This window comes from Rhamphochromis sp. 'chilingali' (genome assembly GCF_963969265.1).
Source record: "Rhamphochromis sp. 'chilingali' genome assembly, chromosome: 10".
Lineage (NCBI taxonomy): Eukaryota > Metazoa > Chordata > Actinopteri > Cichliformes > Cichlidae > Rhamphochromis > Rhamphochromis sp. 'chilingali'.
Window position 1 is genome coordinate 16318665 of NC_137937.1, and position 25292 is coordinate 16343956.

Sequence of the window (25292 nt, forward strand, 5' to 3'; positions counted from 1 at the left end):
CCCAGAGAGTTTGGCCAGCTGGCTGTGGAGCTCCTAGACCAGTCCTATAAACAGGATGAGCAGATGGCCATGAAGCTGCTGACATACGAGCTGAAGAACTGGAGCAATGCCACCTGCCTGCAGCTGGCTGTAGCAGCCAAACATAGAGATTTCATCGCTCACACCTGCAGTCAGATGCTGCTGACCGACATGTGGATGGGGCGCCTGCGCATGCGCAAGAACTCAGGGCTGAAGGTAGTACGCGTCGGGTAGATGGTTGGGTAGAAGAGTCTGTGCATTTAAAAGCAATGTCCTTCTCTAGTTTAAAAGATTCATGGTTGTATCCCCTCAGACTGCCTGTAAAGTAACGAGATACCTATCAGTTACTCTGTAGGTGATACACCTGCATAAGAAGTAAAACCTACCTGTAGTCAGCATAGCACATAAAATATAAATATACCGTAACTTTCAAGTAATTTAAAAGCAGTATTTCCATGATGTAGCTTGTCTGTCAGAGTGCTGGCATGCATATTTTTCAGCTATAAAATGGATAATCTGTACGTAGCTTGGTCATGCTTCAGAGATTTTTTAAACTCTTGAATATCTCTTATGAGTTATAGGCTGCAGAAGATGTGTGCAAGTGGAAGTGGAGGAAGTCTATAATGAGGACATAATATACAATAATGTAGTTATGTCCTTGTTTCATCTCGTGCACGCTGTGTGCATGTTTATCCTCACTACATACAATTGGCCTGAACCATACGAGTGAAAAATTAACCTAATCCAGAAAGTTCTGTTCACGGGGAATTAAAAAGGTCAAATGAGGAACACCTGAAGGGGCTATGATGAGTCATTGTTCAGGATTTAGAGTGCATGCTGGACTGTGAGGAGTAGGCAGGTCACCACTGGCGGTAAAAAGCGTACGCTATCCACACCTGCCTCTCAGTTTAGCAAAGACTTACTATTACTATTACTTATCAGATGGACAAATCTGAACCTACACCTGGATTGGTTAATACCAGAAAATTATGTAATATCAAATGTTCGTGTTCTCAGTCACTTTGGTCTTCCAGGGTGACCAGCGACACTATTTCATAGCAGATTAACATCTTAAGGTGAGTTTATGTAGGTGAAATGATGTACTGTACTTAAAGATCAACCCAGTCAAGGTTGCTTGTGATGGTGGGAGGAATGGCCATCCAGAGAAAAGAGGTTTATTGGACAATAATAAGCTCGACACTGTCAGTGTGATCAGTGCTGGACTGCTGGCTGAACTTCTGCCACAACTTAATTAGTATAAGCCTTCAAAGCCATCTTTTTAGGTCAGAGGGGACGGGAGAACTGACCTTAATTTAGTCACAAAAAAACCCCCCTTGAAACAGAGTGCAATGTATTTTACATTGACGCTCGTGCGGTGAACACCCCTTTTAAGTCAAGGAAAAGCTTTTAGTTAAGACTGGTGGTTAAGATTAGAGCAATATTTGCTCATGTGGGTCTCCAAGACATCTGGTGGTAGAGTGATAGGCAGGGAGCTGCTCAGTTCAGAGGTTAGACTTATTTATGCTGAAGAGTTGCACTGGGATTTGCTGAGGCTGAGATCACACTCATTCATACACCGAGCGAGGGGAGTGATGGGTCCGGCTTTCTAGCATCTCAGAGCGAGAGGATACTGCAAGTGCTTTAAGTGTGATTTGGCCTTTGCAGGAGAGCGAGAGAGAGAGAGCGCAAAAGAGAGATAGAGAGAGCCCTACTAAGGCAAACTCACTGGAGCAGTAAGACAGAAAGAAGAAAAAGTGGAAAAAACAAACAAACCGAGATGCATCAAGGAGTTTGTGAAATACGGAGAGTATCATTGTTAAAAATGTTGTCATAATCATCCGTGTGCACAGCTTTTGAATGTATTTATATCACAACTGGAAACTGGAAAGATTTCAGTGGACTGTAAGCTGTACACTGCTTTCTTTTTCTTTTTTACTGTGAAGCACTTTGGTTTTAAACATGCTATAGAAACAGACTTTACTTACTTACCTTATACATCAGTAAGTAATGGTGCGGTTGCCTTAAACACCCTCATAAAATCGGGGATACTACCTGCTTTACTGTGATCCTTTTCATATTCTATATTTAATCCATGCTACTCATCTAACCATCTAACTTTACTGACAGCTATTTTGGTAAATTATTGAATCCGTTTTTAATCTTAGCCCTTAACATATTTATGACGAAACAAACAAAAAATAAAAATTCACTCTTAAGAAAAAGATAACTCATTACCCTGATTTTCATCTTTTTCTCTTATTCTTTACTTCCCACTGTGATCACGTTTGACTTGCTCTTGCTTGCCTATTAGCTGCTGAAGTGTTTACAGCACAGCTGCCATTTTTTTTAATAGCCGCTCGAGATGCGTGTGTCCCCGTCATCCATCTTGGCAGCACAGGATTCTTGCTGCATGTCCTTGTCTAATGCCTTTATAATTGACCTCCACCGTTAGACTAGCTGTTGTAAATACCACAGCTTTGTCATTCAGCTAAAAGCAGGTCAGGACAGGATTGGGAGGTGTTCGTGAGAGCAAATGCTTTATTATGTGAGGTTCACATGTGTAAAATAGAGCGATTTTGAAGGTTTTTTTGCTCCAGAGTCTTTGTGTCCTAATTTCCATGGCGCCTCTCATGAAATTAGTGCTATAGCATAACACTCTGTGATTTGTCACTTCCAGCTCTTCCTTCCACATCCACTTCCTGTCTCCCTCATTTGATCACACAGGTAATATTAGGGCTGCTGCTCCCACCATCGATCCTGAGTCTGGAATTCAAGAACAAGGACGAGATGTCCTACATGCCCCAGGATCAGGAGGCCTACCTGCAGGAAAAGGAGGAGGAGGAGCCTGAAAAACCAGTGAAGGAGAAGGAGGAGGAAGACATGGAGTTCACAGTAAGATCTTACTGTGAGACGCAGTACAACTCCGTGGTGAGAGAACCCACCTCAGCCCTGCATAGTCAGAATCGATACACATATTCAGACTATGCACACACAAACACACACGCTTTGTTCGATCTTAAAACTGCACCCAACCCTGACACTGTTTCCTTTTGTAAATATCTCTTGTGGGCAAGTTTTTAAACAATGTCGGTGCTGTCCACAATGAGATGACGCTACACACACTCAGACACGGATATATGCACACAGTTCTCCACGCACACATATTTGTTTCCCTATTCTGGCCAACTGGACACTTCCTGCCAAATTGGCCTTTCTGTTTCTCATCGTCTCAGCAAAGACATGATTGTGGAGTTGTAGCGTCTCAGTCTGTCGCCGCTTGTGGGTTCCCTCGTGTATCTTTCTCTTTCCGTCTATCTTCTCCTCTGTTTCTCTCTCACCCACCCCCTTCCCTTCTCTCTCATTCTCAGCCCAGCTCTCTCTTTGCTTCTTTATTACTTTTGCTTTCTATCTTTTTTCCTGCAAATCTCTCCCTCCCTCTTTCCCCCTCGCTCTTTCTCTCCCTCTCTGGTTCTTTCTCTCTTTTTCCCTTTTTCTTCAAGCTCAGGTCTGATTGAGGTACAGTACTGTATGCTAGCCAATTGCTTCCCCTCACTCTCTACCATCAGTGATGGCTTGCTGCAGCATACCACTCAGCATGGCAGCTGCTGAGCATGGGAGGCCCAGGCTTTTGCATTATATAACCATGTCCGCCTGCTGCTGCAGAGCTTAAATCATGCAAAGTCTGAGCACCTTCTCCCAGCTCACAGCAGAAGAGTTGGTCCATCTGCATAGACACAAAAAGTACCGAAGAATTAGAACTCGCTCCATTTCAGTCCAGGTCAGTTCTAGCGACGATGCCAGGATCCAGCTTGTGTGTTCGAATGAAGACTGGAATTTGAAAATCAATTTCAATGCACAAACTGAATCCGTGGCTGTCGCGTGAAGCGGCTGAACTGAAGTTGAATGCCTTCCAGCACCACTGTGCATATTTTCCATCTTGCATTGAGCAAGCCAGCAAGCCAGTGCAAACATTCACGAAACGGGTCTTTTTTTTACACTTGCAGTCCTTGAGGCACTCTGGCGTTAAACAAAGATTCCCCGCTGCTAGAGAATGTACTTGTAAAGAGCCCCTTCCTGTTGCCCTGGCTTCTGACTGCACAAATGCAGCGTCACTTACTTATGAATCACACAAAGATTCATACATATATACACGGACTGCTACACCACAGAGGGAGATTGTATTTTCGTGATATGATGATCAGATGCTTGGCATAGAACACACTGTAATGGATGTAAAAGCCTGTCTGATAGCTAAAATGCATGTTTAGTGCAGTTAAGGCATGGTGTGATTTACACACTGGCGTCTGAATTTGTTCATCCTGAAGGCCCTGTCTGTGTGTGCCTTGGAGAAAACTTTAGCTCTATATGTTTCACATATTTGGGGCATAAAACAAAATAGAAATCCTCTAGTTCTTACTAAAAGTGCTCCTTTTCTTCTAATTTCATAGAGGTGGTTTTTATGACGAGTCTACCTATTCAACGCCCTGGGATGTACACCGACTCCTCATTGCATATTTGAACCATTTAGACCAGCTTTAAAACTTTAAACGTTGCCCAGGTCTGTTACGCTTGTTGACTTAGAATACAATTCCTCTCAGAGGTCTGGTGTTGCTTTGACATTAAGACCATGACCCATAAAAAAGTGGGCTCCGAACCCTCTCTCATGGATAAGGAAATGTGTCACAGATTGAAGTGAGATATCTATGTCTTATCTTTCCTTTTTTCTGTCTTCTTCCTGTCAGTACCTTGTCTCTTTTTTGCCTCCTAATTGTTGTCTGAGACACAATCCATGAGTGTCCATGTCTGCGTAATACTCTGTTACCAGCCTTCCAGCCTTCACCCAAACTCCACCTCAAACACACATTTCACATTTTGGAATGATTGCATTGCTTGTGCTTGCTTCTTTAATTATGATATTAAAACAGTGCTGTAGCCCATAATTTAACCCTCTCCCCCCTTCTCCCTTTTCTCTGTTATTCAACTCTTCCTCCTCCATCCCAAATACTCATCCTCCTATCCATCCTTCCTCTGCATCTCTACCGACTCCTCCTCCCCCACCTTTCCCATCCATCACATTTCCCTCTTCCCACACTCTCTATACTTTAAATCCTCACACCTCTCACTCCTTCCTCCCTCGCTCCATGTGGGGTTTGCATTCGCCCAGGCAATGCTGGGCAAAGTAACCACAGAGACATCCAGAAAGAAGGATGTTGAGGAGGTTCAGAACCGCCACCGCCTTATCCCCATGGGACGCAAGATATACGAGTTCTACAATGCACCAATTGTCAAGTTCTGGTTCCATACGGTCAGTGTCAGTTTCAGCAGCACCACCTACATGCTCTGCTTCCTGTTGCTACTGTCACTGCTTACTGTATTTCTGCAACAGCATCAAAAGCCTCTACTTTCACGCTCCCTCCATTGTCATTAACCTCCCGTTCCAACCTGACATTGCCTGGCTTGACGGTGTGGGAAAGTATAGTATGAAGTAGATCTGGAGGCTGATGGAAGCAGCATTGAGAGAAAAGTATAGGAGGATGAGGGTGGGTAAGGAATTGAATCACACAAGAAGGCTTTTTATTGACAGTGTGAATATTGACTAAAGTTTCTGGGCCATTGCCACTAGGTTAACTACTACAATATATAAATATTAAATTAAGCTTTGGATTTTTCAATTATCTGTTTTAATAGAGCAGCTTACATGTAGAATCTGTAACTGTTTATGTATAGCTTGTGTGGTACAGTATCTGCCTATGAGCGTGTGTGCTTTGTTTGATTCTGGCTCATTTATTATTTTTCCTTACCCTATCTTGGGTTGCCTCAATTTGCTTGCCCAGTGAAAACATCTCTTTAGCACCGGCAGGGATTTCGCTGTTTATTTATGCAGAGAAAATATTTTCACTGCTCTTTGTTTCATCCTGTTTTCCTCTCTCTGGCTATTCGCTCTCCTTCTCTTCTCCACCCCCCACCGTCTTACCCCACTTCTCCTTTCTGCCCTTCAGGTTAAAGAGAAATACTCTGTGGTGCCTTTCAACTATTGCAGATGTGTTCTCTGAGCCAAAATGGAGTTTTTAGTCTTGTTCCCAATTTAGATTTATACCTATGACCTGATGTGTGCTGTCCAGGTTTAATAATTAGCTATTGTGTGAAGCAAATGTGCATGTGTAGAATGAACACCGGTAGAATGCTTGTTTTGCAGATGGAAAAAATATGCGTATAAACCAGAAAGCCAACATGTTTTTTAAAAGATTCAGGAGACACATAATGGAGGTACCTTGACCCCAAATATCTTTTATCAAAGCCTGAAAACTGCATTAATGGGAGTTGCAATGAGGGTCAGGACTTCACTCAATATGTGTTTAATTTGGGCAAACCCCCTTTCACTGAATCTGTTTGCAGAGAGATAATTGATCTTCATTCGTGTAAAGTTTGCTACTGTGTCTGAAGCGCACAAACTCATAACCATGCTGATTTTTCTCTGCTGTTGCATCACTATGCAGATGGCATATGTGGGCTACCTGATGCTGTTCAACTACATTGTCCTGGTCAAGATGGACTTGTGGCCTTCTCCTCAAGAGTGGATTGTTATCGCTTACATCTTCACCAATGGCATAGAGAAGATGAGAGAGGTACAATAGACTATAAATGTAGACCTGTAGTGACCTCTCTAAGCAAGTCTTCCCTACCGGCCAGCCAACTGAAGACCCAAAGTGTCTCCGGCAGCTTATTTAGTGAGTTCAGTGGTGGAGGGCAAAGGCTAATCATGATGTCCATATCATCTAAGTCTCATAGCAAATAGGTAAAATGTACATATATCAGAGAAATAGATGTAAAAGAGTGTTTGGTAGTGGAGATGCAGGCAGGCCACAGAAATGGGAAAACCATGAAAGCAAAAGAGTAAAGTGAATAGAATATAAAGGTATGTGGCCATATTATGTTCATCCTCTGTGGCTTTGTTTTTACTGTAAGTATATGAAATGCATTCATCATTGTGTCAGCTCATTCTGAGCTGTTAGATTCTCCGATAGGTGAACTCATGCTGCCCTCTTATGGTGGTTGTGATAGAGTGCATTTTTCTGTTGTGCTATTTTTGTCACTTTTTAGAGTCACTGTTTATTTTACCCTTTAGCGTCTGTATTTAATTAATGCCATTTTCTGTCATCTCTGCATTACAGCATCCACATTTCTGTTCATTTTCCTCTGATTGCTGTTTAGATCCTGATGTCTGAGCCGGGAAAGTTGTTACAGAAGGTGAAGGTGTGGCTTCAGGAGTACTGGAACATCACAGACCTCATGGCCATCCTCATATTCTCTGTCGGCATGGTGCTGCGTCTCCAGGAGCCACCGCTCATGAGTTATGGACGGGTGATTTACTGTGTCAACATCATCTATTGGTACATCCGGCTGCTCGACATCTTCGGCGTCAACAAGTACCTGGGTCCCTATGTGATGATGATCGGCAAGATGGTGAGAAGAGGAAGGGGAAGTCAACTCTGTGTGTTTAGGCATCCCTATTATAATCTGCAGTATTTTTCATATTTTCCTTCCATTATCTGGCCTTCATGCCTATCTGTTTACCCTCTGACTTTGCCCAACATCATCTACAGTATACTGACTGTAACAGCTTACTGAGTTTGATGATTGCAAAGGTTTAATCTGTAAGCGGTAAACAAGCTTCTGTGCCTCTTAACTTTATTGTTTGATCGTAGAGAGTTCAAGATCAGAGCCGATACAGACATGGAGATAAAACAACGGGGGGAGGGGGATCAAAGAGCCAGTTCTGTATCTTTCTGATCCTCGACTGTCCTGGGCATGTCCCTGTTTACCGCTGGACGCAGACTCTTTGATATGAAAATCAGCAGTTAGTTAGAGTTACTTAAATTGACAGTGATTTACTCAAATAATTTGCATATGTGATGAGCAGGTTTGAAGTCAACGTTGTTCACAGGCATAAACAGGGTTTTTTTCTGGCTCTGAACAAGCTCAGGGGACTGACTACACATGCAAGCACTTCCTGTCCACATACAGTAAAAACAAATGAGTGTGTTTCACCTAATTTAATATAAATCTTAATATAAATGCAGACCAACTGATTTTCCTGCAGTGACAGACACGCTCATTACCTATTTCCCCATCCAGTGTCATTATTTTCAAAATATCCTGTCCTCGTTTTCTCTTTCCTTTAACCACTCACCTCTTCCCTTCTCCTCTTCCTCTCTCCCTCTGTCAGATGATCGACATGATGTATTTTGTGATCATCATGTTGGTGGTGCTAATGAGTTTTGGGGTGGCACGTCAGGCCATTCTCAACCCTAACGAAGACCCATCCTGGATGCTAGCCAGGAACATCTTCTTCATGCCTTACTGGATGATCTACGGAGAGGTGTTTGCCGACCAGATTGACCGTAAGTTCAGGGGCGAGAGTGTAAGCTGTTAGACAAAATGCGTTTTTGTAAGGAGGAAGGAGGGAGGAATGACGGAAGCAGTATTACTGAAAACACCAGTCTCAGTATGAAATTAGATTTCATTTTCACTCATTTCTTCACAGCTTGAACTATTACTTGAAGATGTTTATGTGCGCACGCATGTGTGTGAGTGTGTGTGTGTAACACATACATAATAAAACTGTTTTCCTCTGAGACTAATTGCATCTGCAGTCATGTAGAGAGAGTGACATTCTGACTCAATAAATTATAAATAGACTGTGAGAAGTGTGTATGTGGAAATGTCCAGAGAGTGAGAGTGCGTTTTGTGTGCTGCTCCGTTCTTATCTTTTTGTGTGGTAATATTTGGTGGTGTGTACAGAATGTGAGGAGTGGCCCAAAGAGAAGAGATCTGAAATAATGTTTTCATTCTTTGTTTCAGATATGCATAGTAGGAAGGTACAGCAAAGGCTGAATGAAAAACTCTGGCTGGTCGAAAATTACTTACGCACTCATGGAACCTGGCGTAATAATGGTCCATCCCACATTGCCCAATGCAGTCAAAATCCCAGTAAATCTATAGCTATAGAACTTAATTTAACCACATCTACCTCTCCCACCTCTCCTTCATCATCGTCACATTAATGCCATGTCATGCCCACTGCTACCACTAGAGGACCACTTGATACAAAAGTGTGCATGCAGCTCCATGCTCTAAGGCTGAAGTTGCCCTCATGTGTTGGCATCTTGGGTCAGCTACTGAATATCAGCAGTGTTTTCTACAAATAACAGAGCGGATTTTAAAAGAATCCAAAACTCCTGATTCCCTGACACTATCAGTCTTCTCCAGATCTTTTATTGAGACAACTAGTAGCTTGACCTAAGGCCATATCCTGCAAGCAACTTTAGACTCACAAATTTTTGCACTGGCTGGCAAATGGTAATGTTACATGGCAGCAGCACTATTCAAATGTGTCTGGTCTTTGTTTTTGGCAGGCTTTCACATCAGGAGGAAATATCAAAGTTTAAAATTTGATATTCCGTTGATGTTTCTTATCCTCTCGTTGTTATTCGATTTTTAATTCGTCCCATTTGAAGAAGTGACCCTGCCATGACAACTCCATCTGTCACATTAAACCATGTCACCCTCCCCTTACGCCGGCTCAGCTTCTCACCGAAGCAATTGCAACATTGGAGAAATATTTCAGCCGATAAATCCGACATTTAACGTGACTAAGCACTGAGACTCAAAAGCTAATACAACATCACGCAGGAATAAAAACAAAAGCATCCACACATCAGCACCACAACATATTTATTAACCACCTCTCATCATCTATAATCTGTTTTTTCAAGTGGTTCAGTTGTCAGAGTTTTTAAATCCAAATTTTTTGGAAGGTTAAAAAAAATTAAATGGAAAAATTACTTCAGTTCTCTGTCTTTGGGCTGCATTGCGTGAAACAATTGAGCACCAAGCAATGATGAGTATGAGTAGAATGAATCTCAAAAGCAAACAAACCAACAACAAATGCTGAATGTTCCCCAGATAAGCCACAGCAACTGAACCATCACAGATGGAAAAAACATTCTAAATACATCTCAAATGATTCAGAACAGTCAACCATTGCTGAATGAAGCTATGGCTCGCATATGTGACAATATATTTTAAACACGGACGACATGTTTAAATATATTGTAAACGCAAACTGTGGTGACACATGACAAATGTGTTTTTTTTCTGTGTATGTGTGTATTTTGTTATCAGATGCACATCTGTGTACATAAACCCCTACCATTATGATTTCCACTCTCTCCTACCGCCACTTTAAGAAAAGAAGCATAATGATGAATTATGCTTCTTGTTTGTTTGCAAAATAAGGAAAAGTGCATTTTTTTTTAAAAAAATATATATATATATTTTGAGGTCTGCTTGTCTCTTTTAGTTGATCGAGTATACATTTGAATGTTTGATAGTTTCTTCAATTTTCTTAGTTTTGCTTTATTTTAATTCTGATTATATACAGCATCGTCTGTTTGTTATCTGTTATTATGTGTCTGCATGTATTTCATTTATTTTTTGTGCAAAACATTCTTCTGAAATATTATTAATGATGAATGGATGTCTTTATCTAAAGATATATTTTGCCTTCTAGTAACTTGTTCGCTTGTTTGTATTTATTTTGTGGTGATGCGCAGCCCCCTGTGGGCAGAACATCACTACAGAGGACGGTGTGGTGGTGGCTCTGCCTCCGTGCAAGACGGGTGCCTGGATTGTTCCAGCGATCATGGCCTGCTATCTGCTGGTGGCCAACATACTCCTGGTTAACCTGCTCATTGCTGTGTTCAAGTATGTAAAACCCTCCAATAGTTTTAGCTTTTGCACTTTAAGTAGACACCGCAGTGTTTTAGAAATGCAGCGAAGCACAAAACTCAGTTATTTTTGGCTGCATGAAGGCAGAAATTATTTATTCTTGTCCTCTAGCTCTCATAAGAAAGGATGACAAAGATGAGGATTCATCTTAGCAATATTAAATTGTTTTTATTGATGTTTTTTTCCCCTCATATTCAAAAAAAATGGCATCACATGTAACTTTTATTTGGGCACTGAGGCTGGTAGCTAATTATAGTATCATAATGGGATGGTGGTTTTTCCACATGGACATTATCAGACTAATGGTCGGTTGCTGCTCTTTTATATAATCAATGAAGCAAATGCAGTCGTCCTCTTCTCTGCATTAGTGTTATTACAAAAAAAGCAGACAATATAAGACACAACAGTTAAACTGAAGGTTTAGTCAGATTTTCTCCTCAAAACTCTCTTGATTCGGTTTATTATAGCTTACAGCAGATGTAATCTTTCTCGGCTTGTATGGCGTCTCTATCTGTGATTGTCTGTAGTAATACATTCTTCGAGGTCAAGTCCATCTCCAACCAGGTGTGGAAATTTCAGCGCTACCAGCTCATTATGACCTTCCATGAACGTCCGGTCCTTCCTCCACCTCTCATCATATTCAGCCACATAACTATGGTCCTCAAGCACCTGTGTTGTCGATGGCGCAAGCATGATGACGATGAAAGGGACTATGGACTGAGTGAGTTGCACACATACAATAACAAGCTTTTTGTAATAGAACTCGTTACATTTATTCCATTTTAGTGCAATAAAAGTGTCTGTTTACGAAAAAAGAAATCTCTTCAGTATTTCTGAATAGTTAGCGTTAACACACTCAATCCCTTTCATCCACAGAGCTTTTCATCACAGAAGACGAACTGAAGAAAGTCCATGATTTTGAGGAGCAGTGTATAGAGGAGTACTTCAGAGAGAAAGATGACAGATTCCACTCATCCAATGATGAGAGAATCAGAGTCACTTCTGAAAGGTCAGACATGGCTGCACTCAAAAGCAGTGTCCGTATTAAAACCATCAAACAATAGAAATATAGAACATATTTCAATACTTATTTCCATTTTTCTTTTTCTGTACAATGGCCAAGAGAGCCCAGCGCACTCTAGCAAAAGAAACTAAGGGCAAAGAGAGAAAAGAAGCTGATCAATCTGATAACACAAAAGTGAATTTAGAATTTCCTTTGGCGTACAGAAATGTGTAGCTAAGAACACACACTGTTTTCGCTTCTCTACTCTACCCCCTCCAGTGCTTTTATGATGTTTTTCTCTCATTTCTGTCTCCTCTGTCAGGGTGGAGAATATGGCGATGCGTTTAGAGGAAGTCAATGAGAGGGAACACTTCATGAAGGCATCACTACAGACTGTTGATATTCGTCTGGCCCAAATGGAAGAGCTAATTGGACGAATTACTGGAGCGCTGGAGCGCATGACTGGTGTCGAGCGCGGGGAGGTCCAAAAAGCACGTTCTCGGACTTCGTCTGACTGCACAGACTCTGCATACATACTCCGCCAGGCTGAGTGCCCTGAAGCCGCATACATTCTCCGTCAAAGCAGCTTTAACAGCACAGAGGGGAACTGCTACCGCCTCCAGGAGGCTCTAGAGGGAACAGCTGAGGGTTCCATGTCTCCTCCTTCGCCCACTGGCATAGCAACACGGACCAGAAGTCATTCATTTTATGTTGGAGCTGGTCGTGCTGCTGAACGGGGAAGTAGAGCTGAGCGAGCTGAAAGTTTCTTCAAAGACCGCTCCCTCAGTCTCCACAGAGCCAACAGCTCACAATCTGTGTCCTCAGCTGCCGGCCCCAAGGAGTCTAAGCCCCTCCCACTGGCGACGTTATCGGTCTCCCAGCAGCACCGTCCGTCATCCTGCATTGATATCTATGTCTCAACGTCTGAAGAGGTGGGGCCTGCGGAGGTCTTTCTAGATCCTCTCCGTATGGTCCCACCTCTCCAGAGAGACTCCTCGCTGCAGTCAGATATAATAGAGACGGTGCTGCCTGGAGGCCGGGAGTTCAGCAGTGCTGCCACCAGCGGTTTGGGCGACAGGCACTCGGAGGGCGGTGCAGGCAGCAGCGGAACTGCTGGAGCTATGTTTGATGATAGTGCTGCAGCTGATTTGTCATTATGCTCAGCACATCTCTTACCAGACAGCACATTACCTCCTTGGGATATGGAACCATCCCCACCTCCCTCAGCAGGGCTGCTCGAACGTTCTAAGAGCAGCCGCTACCTCTCTACCGCAGGCACAGGATTCCTGGATGAGCCTCCTCTGGTCAAGTCACACAGCCTCATGTTCACACCAAGAAGCTGTTATGGTGGGATTGGGGCTGGAGTCCAGGTAAAGGCCGCGGAGTACACCAGCATCACTGACTGCATCGATACACGCTGCGTCTCATCTCCATACACCCCCGCAGAACGCTCGCAGTCACCTGGAGGTTCCACTTCATTCCCCTTTGATAAGCCGTCGGACGTTGGTTCCTCTCATCCAGAGAGAGAGGCAGAGCTTAGTCACACAGAGTCTGATCCTGAGGACCCTGATGACCTGGTTCCACCCCCTGATACCCCTCGGCTAGGGGTCCTAGGTGGCCCCAGTGGGGCCCCTCTCTGCTCCCCCTTCTCCAAGCTGGAGCGAGCAAACAGCTGCTCGTCAGACGACTCCCATCCTTCGCTCACGCTGGCTCCTCCGCACCGGAAGAGCCTGTCGGTGAGTGAGAGGATGGAGAGAGGACCGGGTCTGGGGGCAGACAGGGGGCCTGGGCCTGGGGGGCGGGGTCTGGCAGGAACCAGAAACCCCTTCCTCAGGAGCAAGTCTGGAGCAAGACCTGACACAGCCAAAACTGACAGCCTCTCAATGAGGAAGCTGGCAGCTCCGTCGGCTTTCCGCAGCTTCGATAGACAAAACTACACGTGACAAGGATGTGTAAGTGCACTTGCACACTGTTAGGACCAGAGAGGAGTATTGTGAGGGCCGAGGGCTAAAGTGATAGCAGGGTGAAGTTGCCCTTAGATGCTAATCTGGACGAGATCTAAGGTTGTTTTTTTCCCCCGCATTATATCTCAGATTAGAAAAATGTATTCATAGTCAGTATTGAAGGGCAGCTTTACTCTGAATCATGAATCTGCAGAGAAGGATTGGAGATATAGGGGTCCTACTGTACACCAGTCAAAACAAAGAGCTATGAATCTAGACTAGTTTTTACCTCTTGTAGCTAAGTAACTCTCAGTTTGGTGTTATGGCAATGGAAGGTGTATTCGTACTGTATGTCTTCCACCCACCACCTTTACTTCAAGTAGACATCTTTCACTGTGTTACATCACATATCAGTCACACTAGTCACACACAAAGTATACTGTTACTCCTAGCAGCTTTATATGGTAGACACTGTCAAGTCTGAGAGGCCAAGGGAGAGGAGAAAGAAAGAAATGACACCCACCTCTTTTGCCAACATAGAGTCATTACTACTGCAAAACCTTACCTTCAAATACATTTTCCCTGCTTCATATAATCCTAACTCGCATAAACTCAACCCAGAAAGACACTAACATTTCTGGCCACTTTGTGAAGAGATCAGAAGTCTTTGGACTTCACTGCACTTCAAATTACCTCTAAGTACTCAATCTTTCACATAATAAATAAATATTTCATTTTTGAAGGATACAGTTCTTTCTCTTCTGTTTGTATATTGTAGCATCAGAGAGGAAACGGCTAAAGCACTCATCTTTGCCAGAAACAAAGCAGCATTTGAACACACTGCAGTCAAAAAGTCGGCATGCCACCATGTATCTCCTGCGGCCGTGCTTGAGGCACTGTCCTGAGGCATCATGTAAGGGCGTGAAAGAGAAAGGCGCTCCGCGTATGGTGACATCCTCATGTTTATCCGCGCACACACTTGGTCAGTGAAATCCTACATATCACTTGGAGAGATACCTTAGTTTATACCTGACTCCAGAGAGCTTTTACAAGTGCAATTGCAATAGATGGGGACAAGGGGGCGTTATGAGCCTGTGTGGGAAGCAACGCTTGCTGGGCAAACCTGATGTGAACCTTAGTTGCCCGCACCTGACACCAAAAATCTTTTCACTCCAAGAATCGTAGCTCTCTTGTAGCCCAGCCCTCTTCCTTCAGGTTTCGGCAGTGGCATTATTTTTGAAATGGTTTTTACATCCGCCTGCACCTAACAGATCCGTCCTTCATCTATCCAATAACTGTCATCCATTTGTTTTTCTCCTTTCATTCTTTTTTTTAATTGAATTCAAAGCAGGTCACTGCAAAAAGAGGCTTATTTTAAAAAACACACAAAAAAGCAGTTGCCTAATACTAAAACAAATGTTGAAATAAGCATACAGATCATATTGAAGGACCTTGAATTTATTTCTGATTGATTTATATTTGGAAAAGCTTCGGAATGAGTTGCCAAGTATACACATTCTAGCTGAGATTTATTAAGAAAGGCATGCATTTTAAAGCGGCATGAAGGAGGAAACATAGGGTCATTAATATTAAAAGATGAAAGCCAGATCAGTGTTTTTAAAAAAGTTCTCATTTTTTTTATTGTAAAGAAAGAAGTCTGAAAAAGAAGATGTCTTTTTCCGATAGCTTTGTAAAGACAAAATAGCTTCAATCAATAGAATTCTTACTGATTTTTAATGTTTGTTTTTATATTTTCTCACTCTTATGATTCAGTTTTAATCATGTTGCTCTTCTTTTGAGATTGATTCTATTTATTGACATTTTCTTGCTCCTTATTGATAATTGCAGTAAATGCCTGTTTGAATTACAAAAATCAATATTTATATCTTCTCAGTGATATTTTTGTCGAGTATTTTCTAATTAAGCTTTTCAATTTAATAAAAGATGACCATCTACATGCACTAAATGACGATGTATTATATTATTTATTAAATATATAGACTTGTCTGATATAATGTACATTTCGATCATATTTAAAGTATTTAAAGTAGTTTTTATTGTATGTTTTATCAACCAGCTTATGAGAATTTTCTAATGTTGACAAGGCAATACATAGTTGCCAGTATACCAAACTTAGGGTGCCTTTTGGGCATGGATGGAGTATGTGGGGACTGAAGTGATTCATAAATCTGTGAATTTCCTCTTTTCATCTTTGTCTTCTGTTGTGAAGAGGCCAAAAAATCAGTGGTTATGTTCTCACAGACATTTGTTGTTCTCTTTGGACACATCTGATGTACAGAGTGGGGGAATTGTTGTTATCTGTAAACTGTATCATTGCTTGTATGGGTATTTATTTGAATTTCTTCACCAGAACACATAAAAGATCTCACTGACAACAATAGCTTTGGAGGACAAAAAAACAAACAAACCTGCGCACGAAAACGAGGGTGAGGATGTGATATAAACAGTAGGTGTCATTGCAGTAACTGGTCTTTCTTGCTCAAATTGGATTAAATCATGTGGTACTACCCAAATCTAATGATCCAGGACTGTTAAAAGCCCCCAGGTGATGTCTCTTAATTTGCGAGCTACAAAAAACATTAAACAACTGTGGTCCACACCACGTGACCAGTTACTTTTCTAGGTAGAATCTGGAGATTGTCCCTTTAACTTTGTAATCACAACAGAAGTTGCAGTTAACCCCAATTGTGTGCAGTGGCTGGATGGCAAACCTAAAAGATGAGAGTTTTAATTTCCTCAACACATATGTAAGTCATAGCATAGTTTAAAGATGAAGGTCAGTGCTCAGGGACAACATTACCCCAGTGATGCAAGATGGAAAGTTAATCGTTGAAAGAAAGAAAGAAAGAGTCCAGTATAATCACTGTGCTTAATGAGTCTAACCCAGAATCTTTTTGATCATAGAAAAACTATATATTTTTGTGTTTAGGTGTTCAGAAATGGCAATACAATGCATGAATGTCTTCATACCTGATCAACTTGTTCTACCACAAAAGTTGAAAACACCAACAGTACAAACAAAAGTGAGGAATGTCTTTGCAGTCATGCTTAGTTGACTCTTGCATTTTGAACCAAACCAAACTCTGTCTAACCAAATGGAAACACGCTGAGTCACAGCTGTTGCAGACGGGATTAACTAGGCAGAGGTCACCTCAGTCGTTGCAGGGCCAGTCAGAAAACAAAATGACCGCGTTGGAATGAAAGTTTATGCCCTGCTATTTGACCTTACATTCTCTTTTATTCTTTTCAAAGTTCCTTATCCTCATATACGAGAGAGCATACAAGTCCGAAGCATGTAGAAACTTGTTAAGGTTTGTACATGATTGTGTTTGCGATATGCTGACGAGACTGTTGTGGAAGGTACTGACAGGAGGCATGTGTGTGTGCGTATGTTTGTACGTGCGTTTAATTAAACTGCGTGTGAATCGGAAGTGTAGATGACACTAATAACTGGGAGGCATGCCAACACAACACAACCCAACAGAATCTTAATGTACAGTATTTTTTAAATATTTTACTACACTGTCTCTTAAAGTTTTGGGGAATCATGAGCATATGTGATAATAATAATCAACAGATTTGCTTCCCTCCTATGAAACCTGTGACTCGTAAGCTTTAGAGTATCACGCACATGTTTTTTCTGCAATAACTTCTGATGTTGTTCGACTAAAAGGGACTTATCCCTCTACTGGTCACACTTTATTTAATGTCCTTTAAATGCATGCAGTTCTTCCACTCAGAGTGTACAGAGATGATGTGTAATGATGACTGAGAGAAAGATAGAGAGAGATTATAATATGAAATTAAAGTAGTGAGTATTTGGATGCAAATACAAATCTGTATTCTTCAATGTGAATAGGATCATGTCTGGCATGCATTGTTAAATAAACAATTAAATAGATTTGTGTCTTGTCTGTTTTTAATTCATGTGGATACTCAAGCAATGAATGACAGCACACTGAGTGCCCTCACCACTACCAGCTGCTTTGGATGGTTTAACACAGGTATTTAAATGCATCCATCTGCACTGCTCCTTGCATCTTCACCATTAACACCCACCTTCCTCTTGCCTACCTGTGTCTTGCTTCTACTGACTTTCTCCCCTCTTCAGAAAAGAAGAATGAAAGTTCCTACACTCGCTACACATTATAACACCCCAATATCTGATTGGGACAATGATTTAAACTCTGAAGTTAAACGGCTACAGGAACATCAGCATCTTTGACTCCCTTATGATGTATCTCACCTCAATTTTATTTATATGGCACTAAATCACAACAGCGGTCACCTCAAGGAGCTTGCCCACTGCGCAAAGTAACATCGGCGTGACAAGTGATGGATCAATATAGACATGATCTGCACGTCTATCCGACATCCAGTGTTTGGTGGGCGATATTGTAAAGACTTACAGTAGTAGAGTGAGAAAAGCAGCTCAGGTTACCCTTAACCCTCTTAAGGGAACCCAGGCTTCAGGATCCAGCCCTAACTAAGCCTTGTCAAAAGGAAAGTTTTAAGTGTAACCTTAAAAACAGAGTGTCTGTCTCCTGAATCCAAACTGGGAGTTGGTCCCACAGAAGAATACCTTGAAAGCTTCTAGTTTTAAGCAGAAACTAATAAAAAAACAAAAACAAACAAAAAGTCTTTGTAGGATACATAAGGCAACAAAGGCTCATAAGGCACTGGAGCACATCAAGCTGTTCTGCAGATATGGCAACAAACCCCTGCATTGACTGTCCTTTGTAAAACTTCTTACACTGCCATAAAAACACAGCCTGGAACTGGTCCCAGAGTATAAATGGTTTTCACACGCTTTCTTCAGCTGTAATAGAAATTCTTCAGTAATCAGCTGAGTACTGAGTACTTGAATATATTTATGTCATATTGGCCAGGGCCTGCATGACACCTGTGGTTTATACAAACGTGGTTTTACATATTAACGTGAAGGTTTTACACTCCCTGCCGTGCCCGCGCTGTGCCTGTAGTCCGCCGGGCTGTGAGTGTTTGGAAACCGGGGAGGGGCGGGGTAGCCTATATTAGCACAAGGGAGAGGGCCAGCAGTGGTGCGTCAGCTCATACTCCGCACGTGGAAGAGAACATTTTGTACTGAGATTATGCGCGCGCCCTCCTCCTCCTCCTCCACCACCTCTCGGTTACATGACACGCACGCGCTCACACGCTTTAAAAAAAACAACCTTTGCCGCAATCGCCGTACAAGACACCACAACAACATGACCCAGATGCACCGTGCACTATTGAACTCTTTGCACGTTAGTGCGAGGAGGAAGCGGGGAGCAGCAACTGCGGCAGCCGAGGAAGCGCCTCCTCTTCCCCAGAAATGTTTACAGCTCTGCTGCAGGAGGAGTGGGAGGGTGGCTGCAGAGACTACACTCATCTGGCCAAGACCCTAGTTTCAACCAGATTTTTGTTCCTGGAAATCTGGGGGTTCTGCTGGAGCAAAATGGGGCGGAGTTCCAGCATGGGGCGATCGTGGAAAAAGAGCAAGAAGTCCTTGTACAGTTTTATTCTGTGATGCAGAAAATAGAACTTATTGTTATGTTATTTCTGTGCAGTTGGCTTGAATCCTACTCCCTCATAATCCTTGTTTTTCATATTGATTCAACACAAGACATATGAATCTATATGAGCTATATCTATATATATATCCATGCAGCAGAGGGGCAGTAAGCTTCGTCTGAATTATGCATTTGTGTTGTTTGTCACCAGGCAAAGTTCAAACCCATATTTTGAGAACACCGAGTCCTGTCCTATAAAAACGAAGGGCCATACCTCTCTGTGGGTAAACAGAAAAACAAAACCAAGGAAGAACATGTGTCCAACTATTGACTACAAAGTTCACGTCAGGGAGAACTGTCAAGAGCTCACATTGCTCAATCCCTGCAGCCCCTAAGCTGAGGATTTTCTAGGAACTTTGACCAGAAGTGAACCACCCCCTGCACTTTTTAACTAAAGGGGTCTTATTTCACTTAAGTGGGCTGGCAGTATTATACTCATTCCTTTTCTTCTTTTTTCTTTTTTTAAGCAAACTTTTAAGAGACAGTGGGAAACATGTAGTCTGAAAATGTTGAGGCGCAAGGGAAAGGTGCTGCCTCGTTTAGTTCACAGTGAATAGTAATTTGGCAGGATTAAGAAACACATAGTTCTAGGGTGAGCGTAAACTAAGGAAACTATCAGAATGTAAACATTAAAAATGTTTTTATAAAGTCACGGGAAAAAGTGTGACTGTAAGAAAAACAGTAGCTTTATCTTAGATGTCTTTATCTCACGAAACAAGCTTACGTGTCAATATTTCTGCCCTCTAAAGTGGAACTTGTAAATATTTAGCAGCTGTAAAAACACAGGGGCAAACTATAACCACAAGCCATTTTTTCCATACATAACAGATCATTCATAATTTTACATATATATACATATACAGTTTTTTGTGTCATCTTTAAAAAAAAAATCTGCTGGCTCGTGCTAAAGCATGCTGTATGTTACTGTGTAGGGTAGGAAATTACCAGAAAAGCTTTGACTGTAAGAGAATGACAGGGATGATACTTAAGTGTTTTGTACACATTACACAGGTCAAATTAGGTGGGATCACCGAACGATGAAAGAGACAAGTGACTGAAGCAAATCATCCAGAAAAGAGGAAAGGACACCATTTATTGCTTACAAAACTTAAACTTCAGAGAAAGAAATTTGTAATTATTATTAAACTTGTTATTAAAAAGGCATGTAATTATAAATCTGACCAAATATAACCAATGTTCATTATTCATTTTCCATGTATTTATTATCCAAAATCACAAAGGGTTAGACTTTTGTTTTTAATGACGACACTTTTACGTATCTACATATAGATCTACATGGACTTATATTTTTCTTAATGATTCCTCAAATCCATTTTTACACTCTAACAACCATATTTACCATTTTCCTTAAGTCCCTGAAGGTAACATGAGTGTGGTCTTGCCCTTTTCACCAATCCCAGTCTTGTGATTAGTCGAGGGTCTTTTCACTCACTTTAGTCAATAGGCAGTCCCCCAAAAACCGAGTCACGTTTCTTCTCATCCAATCACAGTCCAGTTTAATTATGACACAGTGGGATTCCGCGAAATTGTTTCTTGGAGTTGAACTAAAGTGCTGCTCTCTGTAAAATAGGACAAGTTGACCCGTGTGTGTCTGCGCACAGGGACGTGGACACAATAGCGCCGTGGGCAAACGCTGTGATTTTGATTCGTCCGTTAGAATTAAAAGGATCTGGAGGAAGAAAGAGAAAGGAGGTTAGAGAAAGGAGGAACCGGGGAACATTTTCAAAGCGCTATCTTTCCTGAGCGGGGCGTTTATTTATCCTCCGCGCAACCCCGACAAGAAAAGCGCAGTCTGCGCGGAGTGGTCACATTGAAGACGACACGTGTGGATGATTAACCGCATGTTTCCTGGGAGGACTGCGGACTGATTACTGTATCCGCGTTGTCGGATAGTTTTTCCTCGCCTCTCAAGATCTATTGTTTTGCTTCTGTCCTCCCGGCTCTGCTTCAGGGATCGTGATGTCGTCGGAAGTCGACGTCTCTGCAGACCGCGTCCCCAGCCGACCACCGCCGGGGCGGATGGAGGACGTACTGAAAGAGAGCCAGGAGAACAGGACTTTACTGATGGTGGCGAGGATTTTGCTGGACTTGAACAAATGCAGCCCCAACGCTGTCAGCGCCGGAGAAAACAGATGTCTCGGGGGCAGCGAGGCCGGCGCGCAAGAGAAAGCGGAGCGGGGGAGTCGCCTGAGCTGCGGGGACAGCCGCGGCTCTCCGGACAGCCAAGCCAAACATCCCCGGAACACGAAGGCGGCGGCGGCGGGGAGACTGCCGTGCTCCGAGAAGAGACACTGCTGCCCTTTTGCTGGCTGCGGGAAGATGTACGGCAAGTCGTCCCACCTTAAAGCCCATCTTCGGGTCCATACCGGTAAGTAAAGTGAGAGGGGATGGGGTGCTTGCTGGGTGCTTAGGCGACACGATACCAACAGCTCTGCGTCACTTCGACCCTTTTTCGTATTTTTCTTATTTATGACGTAAGACTTTTAACCGAGAAAGTAAGAGTAAAACGTGACGGACAAGAGTCCAGACCTGTGTCTCGTGTTGTGAGACTTTTAGGGGCGTGACCACGTGTTTCTGCAAAACCACATTATAGGAAAGGTGGTCTCATGATCGCATACTTGTGGGAGGGGGTGTGACTCACCGGGACATATTGGACCAGAGGCTGGCAGAGAGGTGGAGAGGCAAGGGGGAGGAAATCTTTGTTTTAACGTCCTGTGGACACGCGGCCAGAGTGCGATCTTGGGTAAACACCACGTGCGGACGCCCATATTTGCGAAGCTTTATTGTTGAGATGTAATAAATGACGCCGGAGCTTGGGGCATCATGAGACCCAATAACGCCTCTAATGATTTTAGCTTTGTGTTCCTGCCACCACTCTTCATCATACAGCACTGGCAGTCGGAGTAACAGTGGAAGAACATCTGCCGACACATTAAATAGGTCGTGATTCACACGCGGGTCACTGCGACACTGTTGTCCCCACGTGTTCTTGTCCGGAGGTAACGCACACTGCGCCACCATTTCCTCATACGTCATCCACCTCCACTCCCCTCGCGTGGGCTTGTAAACAAGAGCTGACATGTGGTTCTGCTCAGCACGTGGAAGCGCTGTTGAGGGAGTAATGTGCCCTGTTTCACCTCAGGGCTATCTTGACTGACGGCTCCGATGTCAACATGTTATTGTTCTTAGCAGCAGTCTTTCAGCAGATCTTAGTTTCGCTCCAGACCGCAGCCTGTGTCTTATTTTCACCCCCCCCCCCCCCCCCCCTTCTCCTTGTCACACTTGATTAATCTCGCAAATGTGTGTCTGTGCTTTAATTTTGATTGTTTCCTCTTATCACAATAAGTTTTTTCATCCACTCTGATTGTTGCTATGCAGAATACAGCCTCCAAGTCCTCTGGGTTGTTTGTTGGTCTCTGTGTTTTTCATATTCTCATACTTGTGTGAATGCAAAGCAGGTGCCACAGGAGACTTTTTATAATCATTTTGATTTTTTTATGTTTTGTAAAATAAGTATTAAAAAAGTGAGTATTTGTTCACACACAGCAAACTCAAAGTAAGTCCTATAATAGATTTCACAAAAAAAGGTCGACTCTTAGTTTGTTTTCTTTTTAGAAGGAAAGAAAATGTGCAAATGTAACTTGATGACATGATTGATTTTGTGGCGAGGAAGGAGTGGTTTGGGTTGGTTAATATGATTAGTTGTAAATGTACAAAAACTGGGTGTGTTTCCCTCAGGTGAGCGCCCCTTTGAGTGTACCTGGGCAGGCTGCGGCAAGAAGTTCTCCCGATCGGACGAGCTCACCCGTCACTATCGCACGCACACAGGCGAAAAGCGCTTCAACTGTCCGATGTGTGACAAGTGCTTCATGAGGAGCGACCACCTGAAGAAACACGCCCGGCGACATCCAGGCTTTCATCCCAGCATGCTCCAGGGCTCCGGCGCGGCCAAGAGAAGGCGTTGCTCCGTGTCCGTGTCCTCCTCTGATTCTGGAGACCGAAGCCCCACCGGGGTGTGAGACACACCCACATACTGTACATGTGCACACAAAGGTACATACTGCACATACAGAGGCATACACAGACACCCACACTCGCGTGTGGCGCCTGTACCTTTTCTACAAATCCTGTCGAGCCAGACAACCAGCCAGACCACAATTCAGAGTTTACTACACATGTAAACGAAGTAAACATGACAAATCTGACTGTAATCACACTAGAACTTCTCCTCTCATTCCCTGCGGTGATTGTTATTTATTAAGGGTTATTTCAGGGAAGTTCAGTTCTTCTTCAACTTTATTGTCTGTTGTCAAAAAAATGTTCTTTTTTCTTGAAAGAATTTGCCGTCCAAGTGGAAACCATGTACCCATAAAGTGTTTGAAAAACACTGCATAAGTTCACTTTGCATCGCAGACTTCCCTTGCAAATGAAGAGAATGGGAAGAACGCAAGTCCTTATATTCCTTGCGCTTAAAGAAGTTCTGGAAATAGTCCTTTAATGAATATTGTTATTGCATACATAGACTTATGCACACTTGAACAGTTGCTTTTCAGCCAGGATAATGCAAATGCACAACACAGCAGTATTATCATGTAAATAGATCAAACTAACTTCAGATGGGTGATATACTAAGTCTAGTGTAGTTACATGTTATTAGAGAGTAATAAGAAAACTATACTATAGAGAAATATAGAGCCTGTTTATTTAATTTCACACATTTTGCCATGGACTTCAGGTATAATCAGGTGTGTTATGAGCTTGTAGGGATAAGCAGTGTGTTTCCTGTGTTGAAACACACACATTGCAATTAAATGCACCAATATACCTTTATAGTACCTTGTCGAGGCCATAATACACAAGCAAATCTCAGCATTTGTGTTGTTTCTTAGTAACGCTTGAAAACATAACAGGGTAAAACCTTTTAGACGATAACGTGGTAACATTTTTTCACTTACTGTTTAAACACTACTCGGTGTTCTGACCACAGTGATTTATGTTTAGTAAAAGTCCGTGCCTTTTGACGGTTTTGTGGCAGAGGGGAATTTCTACGTTTTTCAATACTACCTGAATTAACATCGTCAGATTCTTTGTGTTGCTGTTCAGTAATACTTTAAAGCTCAACGACTGTCTTCAAATGCCAAGAGTGCCAGTTTTGTTTGGACTGCATTTTTTTTTTTTAAATCAGGGAATAATGTGATGTGTGGACACATGACTTAAAATTACACCCCCTGGTGTTGACATGGAAGCACAACATTTCTCGTAGGATAGAGTCCTAATTATTATTATTATTATTATTATTGTTATTTTTATTCTTATTGTTTGTCCTTCCATTTGAGGAGTGCTTTCTTGATTAGTTCAACAAATTCCATCATGTAGCATGTTTGTATGTATTTTCTTTGGTACAGTGTATGTTTTATTTGTCTGGGGATCTTTTATAATATTACAAATGGAATGAGAGGTCTTATTAAGCCACTACAGGAGCCAGATGAATTATTATTGATGTCATTAGTTTTCTTTTGTACTTGTCATGCGATGCATTCAAATGTCCAAATAGAGTCTGTAGCTTGTATAATACAAACTACATATATTTGTGAAGTGAAATGCTTATTTTATTTTATTTTTCTTCTTTTCTGGCATTATGATGACTGTGATTGGATGCTGGTGCCTTTCAGGTTGAAGCCCTTACTTCTGATGCTACTGTACTGTAATCAGGGACTGTCAATGCAGATCCCATGCTATCGCAATACACATACCTGTGTAATAATTGTTGCTCAAATGTTTTAACATTAAAATTATCCTTTTGGGTTTTTTTTTTTCTTTTTAAGCATTCGCCTCTTTCTTCTTTTTCGCATCTCACACCCATAGTCACACTATGCAGCCATTATTATATATTACCATAATAAATTATGAATAATGTTATTA

The 25292-nt window shown here is 42.3% G+C and overlaps 2 protein-coding genes across 3 annotated transcripts in view; both read left to right on the forward strand.

Moving 5' to 3' along the window:
* Window positions 1-17642, forward strand: part of trpm3 (transient receptor potential cation channel, subfamily M, member 3) — a 156741-nt gene extending 139099 nt beyond the window's left edge. For both annotated transcript variants that reach the window (XM_080895143.1, XM_080895142.1), the window contains 10 exons: window positions 6-234; window positions 2743-2946; window positions 5183-5323; window positions 6516-6644; window positions 7231-7482; window positions 8246-8420; window positions 10635-10785; window positions 11337-11530; window positions 11686-11818; window positions 12135-17642. In XM_080895143.1, the coding sequence (XP_080751269.1) occupies window positions 6-234; window positions 2743-2946; window positions 5183-5323; window positions 6516-6644; window positions 7231-7482; window positions 8246-8420; window positions 10635-10785; window positions 11337-11530; window positions 11686-11818; window positions 12135-13755 (3229 nt within the window). In that variant the 3' untranslated portion in view covers window positions 13756-17642. The remainder of the gene's footprint in view (window positions 1-5; window positions 235-2742; window positions 2947-5182; window positions 5324-6515; window positions 6645-7230; window positions 7483-8245; window positions 8421-10634; window positions 10786-11336; window positions 11531-11685; window positions 11819-12134) is intronic.
* A 3220-nt stretch (window positions 17643-20862) lies between these two features.
* Window positions 20863-25186, forward strand: klf9 (Kruppel like factor 9). The gene is made up of 2 exons (XM_080893561.1): window positions 20863-21738; window positions 23109-25186. Exons 1-2 carry the CDS (start codon window positions 21330-21332, stop codon window positions 23387-23389), a joined length of 690 nt encoding a protein of 229 aa, XP_080749687.1. The 5' UTR covers window positions 20863-21329; the 3' UTR covers window positions 23390-25186.
* Window positions 25187-25292: the final 106 nt, after the last annotated feature.

Bases quoted from the DNA above. Each gene is read 5' to 3' on its own strand.
- klf9 (XM_080893561.1), top strand. From the start codon at position 21,330: ATGTCGTCGGAAGTCGACGTCTCTGCAGACCGCGTCCCCAGCCGACCA. The intron at 21,739-23,108 runs GTAAGTAAAGTG...TGTTTCCCTCAG, and splicing joins CCATCTTCGGGTCCATACCG to GTGAGCGCCCCTTTGAGTGT.